This window comes from Echeneis naucrates, chromosome 12 (genome assembly GCF_900963305.1).
Source record: "Echeneis naucrates chromosome 12, fEcheNa1.1, whole genome shotgun sequence".
Lineage (NCBI taxonomy): Eukaryota > Metazoa > Chordata > Actinopteri > Carangiformes > Echeneidae > Echeneis > Echeneis naucrates.
The window spans coordinates 18,542,675-18,556,430 of record NC_042522.1 but is presented as its reverse complement, the minus strand read 5'-3'; the positions used below and the strand labels follow the sequence as shown (position 1 = coordinate 18,556,430).

The 13,756-nt window shown below is 43.7% G+C and overlaps 2 protein-coding genes across 8 annotated transcripts in view; one reads left to right on the top strand and one right to left on the bottom strand.

The window, feature by feature from the left end:
- Window positions 1–5,670: 5,670 nt before the first annotated feature.
- Window positions 5,671–10,835, top strand: wdr41 (WD repeat domain 41). Its single transcript, XM_029515189.1, has 13 exons — window positions 5,671–6,005; window positions 6,767–6,882; window positions 7,639–7,687; window positions 7,766–7,894; window positions 7,975–8,037; window positions 8,235–8,346; window positions 8,438–8,500; window positions 8,593–8,697; window positions 8,879–9,063; window positions 9,142–9,263; window positions 9,346–9,431; window positions 9,606–9,736; window positions 9,836–10,835. The coding sequence occupies exons 1-13, from the start codon at window positions 5,958–5,960 to the stop codon at window positions 9,974–9,976; spliced, it is 1,350 nt and encodes a 449-aa protein (XP_029371049.1). The 5' UTR covers window positions 5,671–5,957; the 3' UTR covers window positions 9,977–10,835.
- Window positions 8,123–13,756, bottom strand: part of pde8b (phosphodiesterase 8B) — a 34,106-nt gene continuing 28,472 nt past the window's right edge. For 6 of the 7 annotated variants that reach the window (XM_029515185.1, XM_029515187.1, XM_029515183.1 and 3 more), the window contains one exon: window positions 8,123–13,195. In XM_029515185.1, the coding sequence (XP_029371045.1) occupies window positions 13,086–13,195 (110 nt within the window). In that variant the 3' untranslated portion in view covers window positions 8,123–13,085. The remainder of the gene's footprint in view (window positions 13,196–13,756) is intronic. The other variant, XR_003841309.1, reaches the window with a different exon arrangement.

Here is a 13,756-nt window from a genome sequence, read left to right as displayed (position 1 = left end):
ATAAGATGTCGAAGATGAATGGATGAATGGTCTTTTTTCCTCTAAATGGGACCATCATTTTAAAAAATGAACATCATGTTGTATTGAAGATGGCTTGAAATTAAACACTGTTTGGAGAACATTTACTGGGCAAATAAATCAACTGAGAAACAGGAGCATTTTCCCATAGACTTCAATACACTTCACTTTTTTTGAAAACCAATGAAGATGGTCATTATAGAGAATGCAGGTTAAAGGCACATACTGTTATTTACAGCTAAGTCCTGAGTTAAGTTTCATTATACTGCCTCTAAATGCTGGATTAGAGAGCTGCTGTCTTTAATTAGCTGTAAATCAGTTTAAGGTAAAGGACATTTTTACCTCTTTGGAAGTTTTTCTGTAAGTAAGCTCCTTTGTTTGTTTCCCTTCAGACACACGTGTGTCGTTGTGGTCCAAAAAGGAGACAGAATGTGACAAAAAATCCTTGACATCAATATAGATAAGGGCGCCTTTAGCTGGTGTGCTAACCGCTAACGCCGACGGTCAATGCTAACTGCTAATCTTAAAGGTCAATGGTAACCGCTAACACTAACAATCATGACTAAAACCAATAGTAATTGCTAATTGCTAACATTAACCATCGATGCTAACCGCTAACACTAGCGGCCAATGCTAATACCTAACAATATCAGTCAATGCTAACCGCTAACACTAGCGACTAATGCTAATAGCTAACAATATCAGTCAATGCTAGCCGCTAGCATCGATATCTAATTGCTCACGGCTAGCGCGCCAACAGAAAACGCTAATCTTCCACATAACATCCTATCAAATTAATAAAAGTCGTTCGACCTCGATTACCAGCATTTCATGTCGTTGAGTGTTTGGATTAACAGCACACCATGTTGTTAATAAAACCCAATTTCTGTCAGAGACACGCTCAGTTAAAGCCCTTCTGTAGCTTCATAAACGTTTCACATCTAAAATGGAACAAAGTGCAGCTGCTTTTAGCTCACAGAGATATTAAAGTACCAATGTATTATTTGGACTACCTTCATTTCACCAGCCCTGACTCTGAACTAACACTATTTATCTTTAAAAGTGCTGAAACACATCATTTTCCAGCCAGTCTTTGTGTTCGCTGTCGATGTGTGGGGATAAAGATTTTTGCAGTCTGCCGACAGATGTGAAATGATAATATAACATAAATGTAATAATTTGTCTCACTATCACCCGGGTTAATTAGTTTGTGGAAACGGGTAACCTATTTCTCATCGGGTAATTTGTCACACGCTGACTAGGTACCCAGTCGGTGACCCCGCTGTGAGCGGGATCGTTCTCCCAGAATGCTGTGCAGCCAGTGTGAGCGCCAGCCAATGTTTACCTCCTTATTTATTCCACACAAATAAATGAAATCAGTCAATAAACCATCCAAGGGTGAATATGGCTCTCTCTGTCCTGGATTATGAATGAGAGCTCATTAATTTTCCTGTGTGTGTGTTTGTGTGTGTAAATAAGAAAAAGATACAGTTTGTGTGTGTGTGTGTGTGTTTGTTTATAAGGATGGCTGAATGAAATTATATGACTATAATTATGAATATGCATCTGATCATAATTATTTCTCATAAAAGTCTAAATTGTTGTGGTTATCTTTAATAAACAGTATCTATGCAGCATTCAGGAGTTAGCTTAGCTTAGCATAAAGGCAGGAAGGTGTCTTCACGAAACATGATATTTAAAAACAAAAATCTGGCACATGGCACAAAATTCTCTCGTCTGTTCTCGTGTTGGTGACCCACAACAACATGGAGGATGAATACATGCTTGTTATTTTAATAACAGGTAATTATTGAAAGCAGGAAAAACTCTCTTTGTCCTTTTAATTAGTCCAGTTGCTAACCAACTATCTATTCTTTATTTTCTAAATTAACACTGTCTAAATATGAAGCTAGAAGAGCCTGTTAGCTTAGCTTAGCATACAGGGATTGCTTCAGGGCCATTAGGGAGAATAGAAAATATGCAGCAAACAGGCTGCTTTAATGTACATACGAGCCTGTGGGCATTGACTGTGAACCTGCCCATTAAATATTATAGAAGTGAAACCAAAAGTCACCAGCACTCTTAAAGCTTGGGCCAAGATTTTTCAAAAGTTTGTGTTTCTAATGTTTTTCTCTTTAATTCAAGCAAAGGGAAAAAGATTAATTGATCACTGAAGTCACAGCCCATTATTTTTGATATTTATAAATATATATATAAAGTCCTTTGGGGTTTTTGAGGTAGAGGCATGTTGGTGGCTTCACATACACCTTATGAATCCTAAATTCATGAGAGCTTTAATTTTATTTGACAGGCCGAGTCTAGGAGTGTCTTGGTGATTGTTATTCCAGATGGCGGCGAGAAAATCCCATTTGAAGGTTTTATTAATTTTCGTTAAAATGGGAGAGACTCGCCGATGCTGGCTTTTCTTTCTCACTGACAGGGGCTGACTGACATCTCGCTGCTCCCTCCATTTGTCATTGTTTCAAAAGGTCTTAATTGTATTACATGCAAATGAAGAGATTTGATTTTTGCCCATTATCTATTCATAAGAGAAAATGAACAGAACATTAGTGGGTCACCAAATGAGAGAGAGGAGGAGGCGAGGGAGAGGAGGGCTGGGAGACAGACAGTGATGATCAGTTCGACAGGAAAGGAGGAAGATGCAGAGTAAAAGAAAACTGGCAGCTTTACATTACTCTAATGTAATGACTTCCAACTTTTGGAATTGCACAAAAACAATCCTTCCCTCCCCATGTCTGAACTGCCTGGGGTCTGTATGTAATAGGTCGAGGCTGGTAATTAACCTGTGATGACTGAAACACAGCAATTACAGTCATGCTCATGTGGCAAATCAAAGTGACAGAGGCTTGAATACAGCCCTCCTCCCCTGGTCAGTTTCCGACTGCCGTACCCTGAATTATGAGCCATATATATTTTAATCAAATGCAGATCATCTTTGTTTTAATTGGAGCTAACAGCAGAAGTAGCATCTAAAAATTAAAAGGTCCTGTATCAATGAAAATGGAATTTCTCTGTCTTCTTTGATGATAAAACTCTTATAATGTGCCATAAAGTAAGCTTTGTGTAAGGTTTTATATTAATAGTGTTAAAAGTACCAAAACAGGAGATATAAAACTACACCAAGATGTTTTTTTTGGTACTAAAAGTAGAGGTTTATCTTTCTTATGAAAACTATAACATATTGGACCTTTTAAAAAGTAACATTTTCTCTGAGACTACAAAAGAAATCTTCATTCTGGTCTCCAGGTTATCTAAACAACCTTTACAATGATTTTAAAATTGATGATCTAGATGAAGATGGAAAATGAAGATGGAGGCCCAACGTTGAGCTCTGAGAGCAGCTCTCATGTGGAGGCCGAAGCCCCAGTAGGTAAAGCAGAACACAGTGAAAGCCTGATGAAGAGGGACAGTGAAATGTGTTGGCCAGGAATTGGGCTTCTCTTTTCAACAAGACCCCTCTGAGCAGCGAGGGGGGGGGCCTGTTACCGCAGGCTGTTGTTGGCCCATTGTTAAATTACAGCTTAATTCCTTTTCCATCATCATAACCATTTGTTTTCCTTACAGGTTGGAGATACGGCGGGAAGAAGGAGTGGGCAGACTTTTCTCTTTGGTCTCTCTTGGTCTTTAGTGCTGAGAGTGTTTAGGTGGCCATCACATCATGACTTCACCTCTTAGCTGATTCCTGCCATTGGTCATGTTTGACACCTCGTCTACTCTGAGCTGACGCCGCCCCCCCCATCTCTTCCTGTCACCCACCCTCCTTTCTTCATCTTTTATCTCACCACCTCCTTATAACATCTTCCTGAAATTTTTATTGGTCCTGTGGTTTGTGTTCAAAGTCCAGGTCTGTTCTCTCTGTCCCTGCACAGGTTCCCACCTTGTCCTTCCGGTCTGTGGATCCCCAGAATGCAGAGACAGGCGTTCTGTCCTGCCTCCCTTCAGTGTCATCTGGCATCCTGCGACCAAAGTCACCCCACAATCCTGCACGGATAGAAGGTGTAGATAATTTTCTTGACAAGATCCTACTGCTGTAACTTTAGTCTGTGTCATCTTTTAATGAAATATCTCGTTTATCCCTTAGATGGATCACTAAATAGTAGAAATATTAGATCAACTGTATTTTCACAGCAAACACACTGATGGAGCAGATAAGGACCAGTTCTCGCTCAAGGACATTGACGCACTCCCTGGAGGGAGCCTGGGATCAAACTGGGAACCTTCCCATGACCGCTCTCCCCCCTGAGCCGATGAGATTTTGGACAGACCGTCCCTTTCTCAGGATGAAGAGTAATAACTTTGGTGAGCGCTGTCACTGCGACATGTCAACACTGACAATAGCATGTAGCTCAAAGCACGGCTGAGCTACATGCTGACATGAGTCCTGATGCTCCTGGGCTCCGATCACAGTCCTTCACGTCTTCTGAATCCACCATATATACTGAAAACACACTCTCTCTCTCTCGAGCCTACGTGTCTGACCCATTCATTCACATATCTGACAGGTAGTTAAGCAAACAGAGCATCACAGACTAACATCTAAAACCCATTCCCCCCACCTCAGCCAATCCCTCTCCCCAGCCCTCCTCCTTTCTCCAGCTGCCCTTGAGCTTTTCTATTACCACATGGAAAGCACCTCGCAGCCCCTGACAAGCGCGGCGGATCGACACTAAATCAGAAATCAGTGCCAGCCGCAGATCTGAGCCACCATGAAGGTCACAGGCCCTACACTGCGTGTCGTCTCAATCGGGGGAGCAGGAGTAGACACAGCTACGGTGATGTGTGACTGTGTGTCTACTGTGTGTGTGTGTTTGTGTTAACAGAGGAGAATGCAGAGTCGAGGAAGATGAGAGCAGATCACCATTAATGTCATTGGAACGACGCGATGAGTTTAGAGGGAGCGAGAAAAACTGTTGGTAGAGAAAGTTAACGACCAGAAGCTCATGCAGAATATTTGATTTGTCTTTTTAGAATTATTCTCTTCGTTTAGATCAATACAAGAGGAAACAATAGTCAGAAACATCAGGCTGTGTCTGGGTGAGGGGGCTCTGAACCTTCTGTCCTCTCATGGGATTGTCACACACTGCCATCTAGTTGTAAAACGGTGAATGACACGACTTTAAACCTCTTTACTTAGAAAGATGAGATTAAAATCATTTTATTCACTTTATTTTCAGATTTCTTTGTAATCTAACGTTTATTTATTAAATTATATTAACGTATTATTACCTAAATATTTTGTTATGTAAAGCAATTTTTTTTTTTACATAAATCAAAACACGTCCAAAAATATTTAAGTCAAATCTAATACGTATATAAGAAAAATAAACTTACTGATTTCTATTGATTTTTAATTGTGAAATATTTCTATTTTTTGCCTTTAATGAATTAAATGATCCCAAAACATTTTATCAGTTAAAGCTGGTTATTTACGACACGTGAACACGTTTAAATGTGTCTTCGGTAAAACGTAATAAATAATAAAAAGCTACGAAACTAAACATAATCCAATCTATACAAACAGAATAACTCAAATAAAAATCTCTCCATGAAAACAGATCGTTTGTTCAGAACTCGCCTCCTCTGAATGAAGTTCGTCCCTTCAAGGCTTCCGTAGTTGCGGTCATATGACCGGTTTACTGTGGTTGACAGTAATTTGACGTAATTTGGTGAAATGTTAAAACGTTAACTAACATAATTCCTCTCTGTTTAAATCTCTGGATGGTCCTCGGCTGATCTTTTCTGACACATCAGAACGTTTGAGCCGTTTTGTTGACGCTAAAAACTGCGTTGGCTTCCGGATCGTTAGCTTGTTTGTTTGTTTTGTTTGTTAGCCGTTTGGTTAGCCGGCTTCAGCTGCCCGGAGCTGCCCGGCTGGGCTCTCTGTCCTCGGCCCGCTTTGGCTGCTGACAGGCGGGGAGATGTTCCGCTGGATCCTCGGCGGTCGGGAGGCTCAGAGCTCCGTGGAGGTGAGAAGAGATGTAAACATGTTAGCAGCTAACAGAGAAATCAGTTTCCTGCTTTAATCTGACACTCAGGTCGAGATCACACAAAGCTGCTTTCACTAGATTACAGATTTTTACTAAAAACAGCCACGTTGTGCTAATGTGTCTAATGTATGGACAGCTGTGTGCTATGTATTGATTATTTGACCTTTGCGGCCACCGTACAGTTCACCTGTTGAAACCTTCTGATGGAGAAAGGATGAGGTGTCTTTTAAAATGTCACTGATAGAAAATAAAAAAGAGATCAGAATTGGAGAAATGACCACAAAGGAACATCAGAAAGTTTGTTCTCGATGACACCTTCGAAAGGACACGTTGTTTTTTTCAGACCTCAAATTTAAACAATCAGGAAAATAAATGACCAAAACAACCAAAAACCCTCCAGACTGAGCTGCTGCCTCTTCTGGAGCCCTTCCTGCTCCGGCCAGCTGAATTAGTGACCAAATAATATTATATTCTGTCCTTCCAGCTTCATTGAATGTCACAGATTTATTTTGTGACGGGAATGAATTCACACGCTGTGGCCTTAAAAGATGATAAGATAAGATAAACATAAAACAGACTCCCCCGGGAAATGAGATTTAAAGGAAACTATCAGGTGAATTACTGAGTTTCACTGCTGTCTCTCCCTGCTCGGTCGTGTCTGCTCCTCCTTGCCTCCTTGCGTCCTTGCCTCCTTGCCTCCTTGCCTCCTTGCCTCACCACTTTCCCTCTTACGTCTGCAGAAAAGCCCCGTGTTGTGCATCGGCGAGGAACAGCCCAAAAACTGGTTCACTGAGCTGCAGGTGCTGAAAGGACATTTTGACATTGTTCGATTTCTGGTGCAGATTGATGACTTCAGGTAAGCAGACCACGTCCCCCCCCCACCCCCTCCCATCTCCCCCTCCCTCCCCCACTTTGTTTCCCTCCCGTCTCTACCCTTGGCTGGCCTCTATCCCTCTGTGATTGACAGGAGATCCTCACCTCCAGCAAACTTACAGAGCATGACAAGAGCCCAATCATCACCCCTACGTGATTGTGTGTGGACGGTACAGTAGGAGCAAAGCCTCTTAATGCGCTCCGTGCACACGTGCACGCACACACCTGAAGGTTTTGCACCTGCGCTGCCTCGTGGAGGCATGCTGCACACTGGCACGGTACAGTGGCTCTGCATAAGTGCTCAGATTGGGATTTATAACAGAACTAAGTACATGTGTGGGTGTGTGTGTGTGTCCGGAGTCACGCTTGGTCTCCCCCAGTAATAACCCCCTCCTCTAGGTCTTGTCCTCTTCATGCACAGGTCCGCAGTCGGGAGCAAAGGCCAGAAAATTCTCTCCGGATTGCTTTTGAAGTCTGAAAATATATCCTGGACAGTTCCTCTCTTCTCATTTTACCGCTCCATTTTTTTACCTGCTCATCCTGTCTGTTGATTTTGGGAGCAGACAGTGCGGGTGGTGGGGGTCAGAGGCCAAAGGAAGGTGGTAAGCACCAGGACAGGCGTTTTTTAAGATCTCTCAGGTGGAGACGGACCGACAGGAAACGATTCCTCACATAAGTAGAGATTGTCTAGCCAGCTGCTGAAGATGAGTCACACGAGTCTTCATCTTGTCTGTTCCAGATGTGCCTCAGCGGGGGATGATGGCCTCATTTTGGTGTGGAATATCGAGGTAATGTGTTTCCACCTCTTCATTATTTGTGATGTGTGTGTCCCACACTGCGGCTCACAGCTGATTTCTGTCTGTCAGACCGGTGAGAGGCTGCAGGAGCTCCGAGGTCACTCCCAGCAGATAACGGCCATGACCACCTTCAGCTGCAGCGACGGGCTCGTGTCCCACCCCTCCCTCATCAGCGCCTCCTCCGACAGGAGTGTCAGTGTATCCTCACAACAAACCACTGAGCCAACACCTCCGCATGGAAAAGTTCAGACTCTGTTCTCCTTAATCTCATTCGTCAGCTGTGGGACCCCGATACAGGAAACAGAGTCCAGACCATTTCAGACCTCCAGTCTTCTGTTAAGGTAAAAAAACTAACTACACATGAACTGAAACACACATTTGGACACGAATGTGTGTGTGTGTGTGTGTCATTTCTGTTTATTAATACACACAAACACACTCCTCCTTTACAGACAAGTTTATTACTGCAGCTACACATTAATTGTGTTTCCTTTCTCTTTTTCACACTTTGTGTGTGTATTTCATGTGTGTCTCTCAGTGTTTGCTGGTCCTGGAGCGATTGTGTTTGTGGGTCTCTGGCGGGGAGGAACTGTGTTTGTGGAACAGAGACTTTCAGCTGCAGTGTCAAAAACAGAGCCACAGTGACACAGGTGAAACAACAACAACAATAAAAACAACACAAAACACCTCTCACTCTGCTGTTTGCACATAAACTGATCCATTTTCTTTTTTATTTTGCAGGAATAACTGCTTTAATCGAGCTTCCCAAGAACTGCATGGCGGCTGCGATGGATAAGGAAATAAGTAAGAGGAAGTTCAGCGCTCAGAGAGCGGATCAGGGCACAAACAGGAAAAGCTTCGGCCTCTAAGCAGTCAGTGTGTGCTCTCCTTTTCAGTGATTTACAGGCTGACAGTCGCTCCTGATTCCTCCCTGACGGTGGCTGAACTCCGCTGTCTGTCCGACCACCAGGACCAGGTCCGAGCTCTAATCAACGTCAGCGGTAAGTCTGGAATCGTTTTGGCCTTCCTGTAGACAAATATCAAAACTGTAGGAGCTGCGATGTGACGGGAGACGTTTGTCAACTGATGTCAGTGAAAATGAAACGCACAAACACCCATTTCAGCTGAAATCAGTGTCATAAATTCTCACACAAGCTCAGTGATGTCGCTCGTCTTCCTCAGACGGCCTCTTTGCCAGCGGCTCCCACGCCGGCGAGTTGATCTTATGGGATGCGATCGACTGGAACATCCTGGCCTACGAGCACATCCTGTGGGAGGAGTCACAAAGCCCCGCCCAGGCTGAGATACGACTGGGGGCCCCCAAACCGAGCGAGATGTCCATCCAGCAACTGAGCACCAACGGAAAGGTGGCGGAGCAGCCGGGGAGGGGTGGAGGGGAACTGTATTGTGTTTTGGTGATTAATGTGTGTGTGTGTGTGTTGCAGCTGATCCTGGCGGCGGTGGGCAGCGGTCTGTATGTGTACAGCGTTCTGACTAAAACTGTGGTGGCCTACAGGAAGGTCGCCCACGATTCCAACGTCCTGCACACCATGCTGCTGTCCGACAGGTCGTAGAGGACTGCCTGTGATTTTTTTTCAGAACACTATAAAGTGTGTGAGTGTGTTTGTGTGATGCCGTCTCTGTCTTAGTGAGGTGATGTCGTGCTCTGAAGACGGCAGCGTGAGGATGTGGGAGATCCAGGACCTGCCGTTGCCTGCTGAACCCGCCTCTCCAGGTGACACAAACACACAGACGTTCAGAGTTGTGAGTGGCTTAATGCAGTCCAGATGTGTTGTCGTGTTGTGTTGTGTTGTGTTGTGTTGATCAAAGGGAGGCGTTCAGCCGGTCAGTCAGGATGCATCTTAACAAAGATCTGTCTGATGTTTCTGACAACATTCTTCCCTCCCAGGGTTCTTTGGGTTGTGGAATTTCGGCCGTTCAAACAAACAGAGCGGCCCCCCAAAGAAAATCATGGACGTCCCCAACATTCGGACGTTGGAGCTGACGGGCGACCTGATCGGACACTCGGGGGCCGTTCAGGTACAAACGAACTGCACGCTCTGATTTTACTCTGATTTTACTCAGATTTTACGCTGATTTTACGCTGTGACACGAGTTCCTGTCGTCTTCTTCCGTCAGATGTTTGTGAGCTTCAAAGAAAACGGCTTGGTGACCTGTTCGGCGGATCACCTGCTGATTCTGTGGAAGAACGGAGAGCGGCAGTCGCACCGCCGCAGCCTGGCACTTTTCAAGAAACTGGAGGAGAACGGAGGACTGTGACTCTGAGCCTGAAAAGGAAATCCTGCTTCTCTTAACAGATTTCAACGTACGTAACGATTGTTTCTTTGCTTTCATCAATCATGTAACTGCTGACTGAACTGTCGCTTAAATTTAAAGAAATACCTCAACTGATAAACAGACATGTTGTTGCATCTTTGACAGCCTGCAGTCTTCTTGTTTTTAACGTTTCGTACAGGTAGTCTCACTGGCTGCTACACACGGTCAGTCATTTTAATATAAAGTTTACAAAATTCAGCTTTAGTAGGAAACGGTACATTAGTGTGAGATGATTCCTCAGGATCTGGTCTGAATCAGAAAAAAGGGTAAAATCAAACAAACAAACACGTTGATTTCCTTTGATGGCCCCAAAAACTCCTTCCTGTTGTGTTTCCTCCTTTTAATTCCTGGAAAGAAAGATTAAATGTTTTCCAGCTGTACCAACCGTGCTGCCCTTCAGGTAACCGTTTCATTTTCAAAGAACGCTTTAATTGTCTCTGACAGGGAACATTAAAATAAAACAGAGTCCAGAGAGAACAAAATACATTTGTTCAAACAAAGATGGCCGATTCGAAGTGACCCTGACCCTACATGAGGCAGTCAACTGCAGCTATGTTTTTATTTCCTTCTTTGAAAAATACTTTGAACTGTATATAATATCACTTTCTAATCATCATTTGACTCATGAATCATAAAAACAGGGTTGGCATGTTGTTTTTAGCCGTCAGGACGGAAACAGAAAGCACGAAGTGATGAAGGCGCTTCATCACATAACAAGCAGTCAAACAATTCATACATCACAGCTGCTCACAGAGAAGGAATAGAAATCTAAAAAATTCAGCGGAGACATTCAAGGAGCCATTTGGAAGTTTTGCTAACATCAAAAATTTGGGGAAATTTTAGGTGTTGTTTTTTTTTTTTCCCTCCAACCAGCTGCTGTGTCCAGAGGTGGACGAATCAAAGACGTCTTTGAATGAACAGCCGTTAGCATGCTAACCAGCCTCCACTCTGCCTAAAAGCCTAAAACACTGGCTTTAGAACTCAGATGTTTATATTGATCAGTAAAACAACCACACTGTCTGTTTTTCCATCTTCTCTCCAGCCACCGTTGGCTAATGTGCCGAGGGGAGGAAAACATTAGAAACATACTAACGAGCTGTCCTTCTGCTGACAGAAACACAGACGGGGGTTCAGATAAAGATTAAGGCTCCTCCTCCTGTCCTTTTCCTGAGAATCTAAGCATCCAATCCTGTCCTATCCCAAGATTCATTGCACGCCAATTATAAAATCAATATGGACGCAGCAAACACCAGAAGCATTCCACTTTAAATGTAAGTGTGGTCTAAAATGGAGGAAACAGCTGCAACCTCCGAGGACCAACTATGACCTTAATCAAGACAAAGACGGCTGCAGCCCCTTTAAAATCTTTTCTTTTAGAGATTTCGGTCATCATGGAACAACCAGAACAAAGCAAGTTGCACACAAACATTTTGTGAAATGCGAAATGTGAAGCAAAAAAAAAAAAATAAAAAAAAATAAAATAATGATTAAAAAAAAAATATATATATATATAGGCCAAGTATTTACATGACCAGCAGTGACATCAGCAGTGACATCAGCAGTGACATCAGGTAGTGTACAGTGTATTGCGATGATAGCAGATCTAAACAGTGAAACAGGATTAAGGCGCAGATTAAGACCTCGATCAGTAAAAGTCATCGAACATGGATGAACCAGTTCTGTGTCTGTGTCTTTAAAGTGAACTGAAAGTCGCCAACGAAACAATTCTGAAATTCACATTTGAGCCAACTGCACCTGATTCAGTGTGTGTCGTTAAAAACCTCCGTTGTACCAAAAAAAAAAAAAACAACAACTATGAAACACAATTCAATTCACATCATGGCTTCTCTCTTCAGAACTATTTCAACCAACACAGAATAAAACTGGTGTCTGTGACGATGAGCAAACAATAAGGCACCTGTAAAAGCTCTCTGTGCCGTTGGTGAACACTGAAATGTGTTCCTCGCTCGTGACCATTGTGAATGATAATGAAGCAGCTCGGCTTCCATGTGAATAATTCTTCATTTTTAAACGGCTCTCGTGGTGCTCGTCAATACTCTTACGTCTTCACAACATTGTTCTGGAAAATACAAGAACTACATCTAAAAACATCAGAATACTGCTGCTTGGTTCAGCTCACTGCCATTAAAGCCATTGGATCAATCTTTATTTTTCCTTTCTTCTCTCAACTTCTACAACAGCCACATTTGGCCACCAGAGGGCAGGCAAGCCCTTCGGAAAACAAAACAACAATTCCTCCAAAGGAAATAAAAACCGAATGACTCAAAACGGTAAAATCGTGTGACGTCGGCCTCACACATACAGGTACATAAAAAGACTTCGGAGATTTGTGCACCATACAACAGATTGGTTTGGACTTTTTGTGGTTTTTTTGTGTGGAGATGTCTACACTTAGTGTCGCAGTGCAACTCTGCTCCTCCTCCGTTTGTTTCTCCACCGGTTGCGTTCAGGTGACAACGTTCCGCCGGCAGTTTCAGCAGCTACATGATTTTTAAATCCAGCACGGAGAACAGAGAAGCTCCGTGCACAGAGCTGGACATTTAGGAAAACCTGCTGCTGATCGGACTCGAAGAGCGTCTCCTATCACCTCTCATCAGTTAATAACCTTTGAAACTGAGCACACAGGTCTCTAGGTCCTTATCTTCAGTCTCCATGTCGGTGTGCCGCGTTTTCTTTTACAGGAGCAGACAGATGTGGAAGAAAAAAAAAATAAAACAAAAACGGTGTAAAGCAAAAATAAAGCAAGAGGGAGCTCAAAAGGGGAACGTCCTGATCAGCTAAAGTGCAGGTGTCTGGTGTGTTGCACGGTTCAGATTGTCAGCTGGACCGCGAGGCCCACAAAGTTTCATAGAGCTTCTATGAGCCTCAAATAATAACCTGTTCTCCGCTCCACAAGAAAAGAGGCTGTGATTCGAGATGCAAACAGCATCTCAGTGTTCGGCAGTCAGTGACGTCTGCTCTCAAGAGTCCCCCTCTGTCCGGGGGTGGGCTACATTACCCATCCTGTTCGCTGTGACGGATGAAGAATCGGTCAGGACGGAGGAGGAGGGCGGAGGCTCTTACACTTCATGTCGTCTAAACTCTTCCAGTACTTGTAGTTGTCCGACAGATGCTCCATGAGACCAGGCAGGCTGGCGAAGGCTGTGAGGAGACGCACAGAGAGGCTGAAGTCAGTTTGGCAGATTTAACCCTGAAGATATTTTCATGTATGGTTGAATGTCGACCGCGATGCCAGATACCAAAATGAAGTTTCAGGAACGTTAATTTGAGAGGACTGACGACAGCTGAGGTTCTCGTTCTGCAGCGTTTCCAAACCTTTTCCAGCTCGTCGTCCGATTAACACTCTCAGAATGCTTTACTGTGAGGGAGACTTTTGAATTTTGAATAAACACAGACACCTCCAGTGAAACGTCAGTTGACCGCACACACCTGCCATCCGTCCCGCAGGAGGATGACAATGTGTGTGTTTGTGTGTGTTGTTATTTCATGCACAGCGACTAATGCCATGGACATTTTCTAATTTAGCTCCCGCAGAAAGGTCCTGCTGAGGTCAAATGGTCTAACTGCCTCGCACGCACAGACATGCACAAGTGTGTTCTCAAGAATGTGTGCATGACTCTCAGCTCGTGTTTATTCTCGATCTCTGGGCCCAGCGCTGACCCCGCGGCGACCCGACAGCGATCCTGATGAACTGAAATCGGC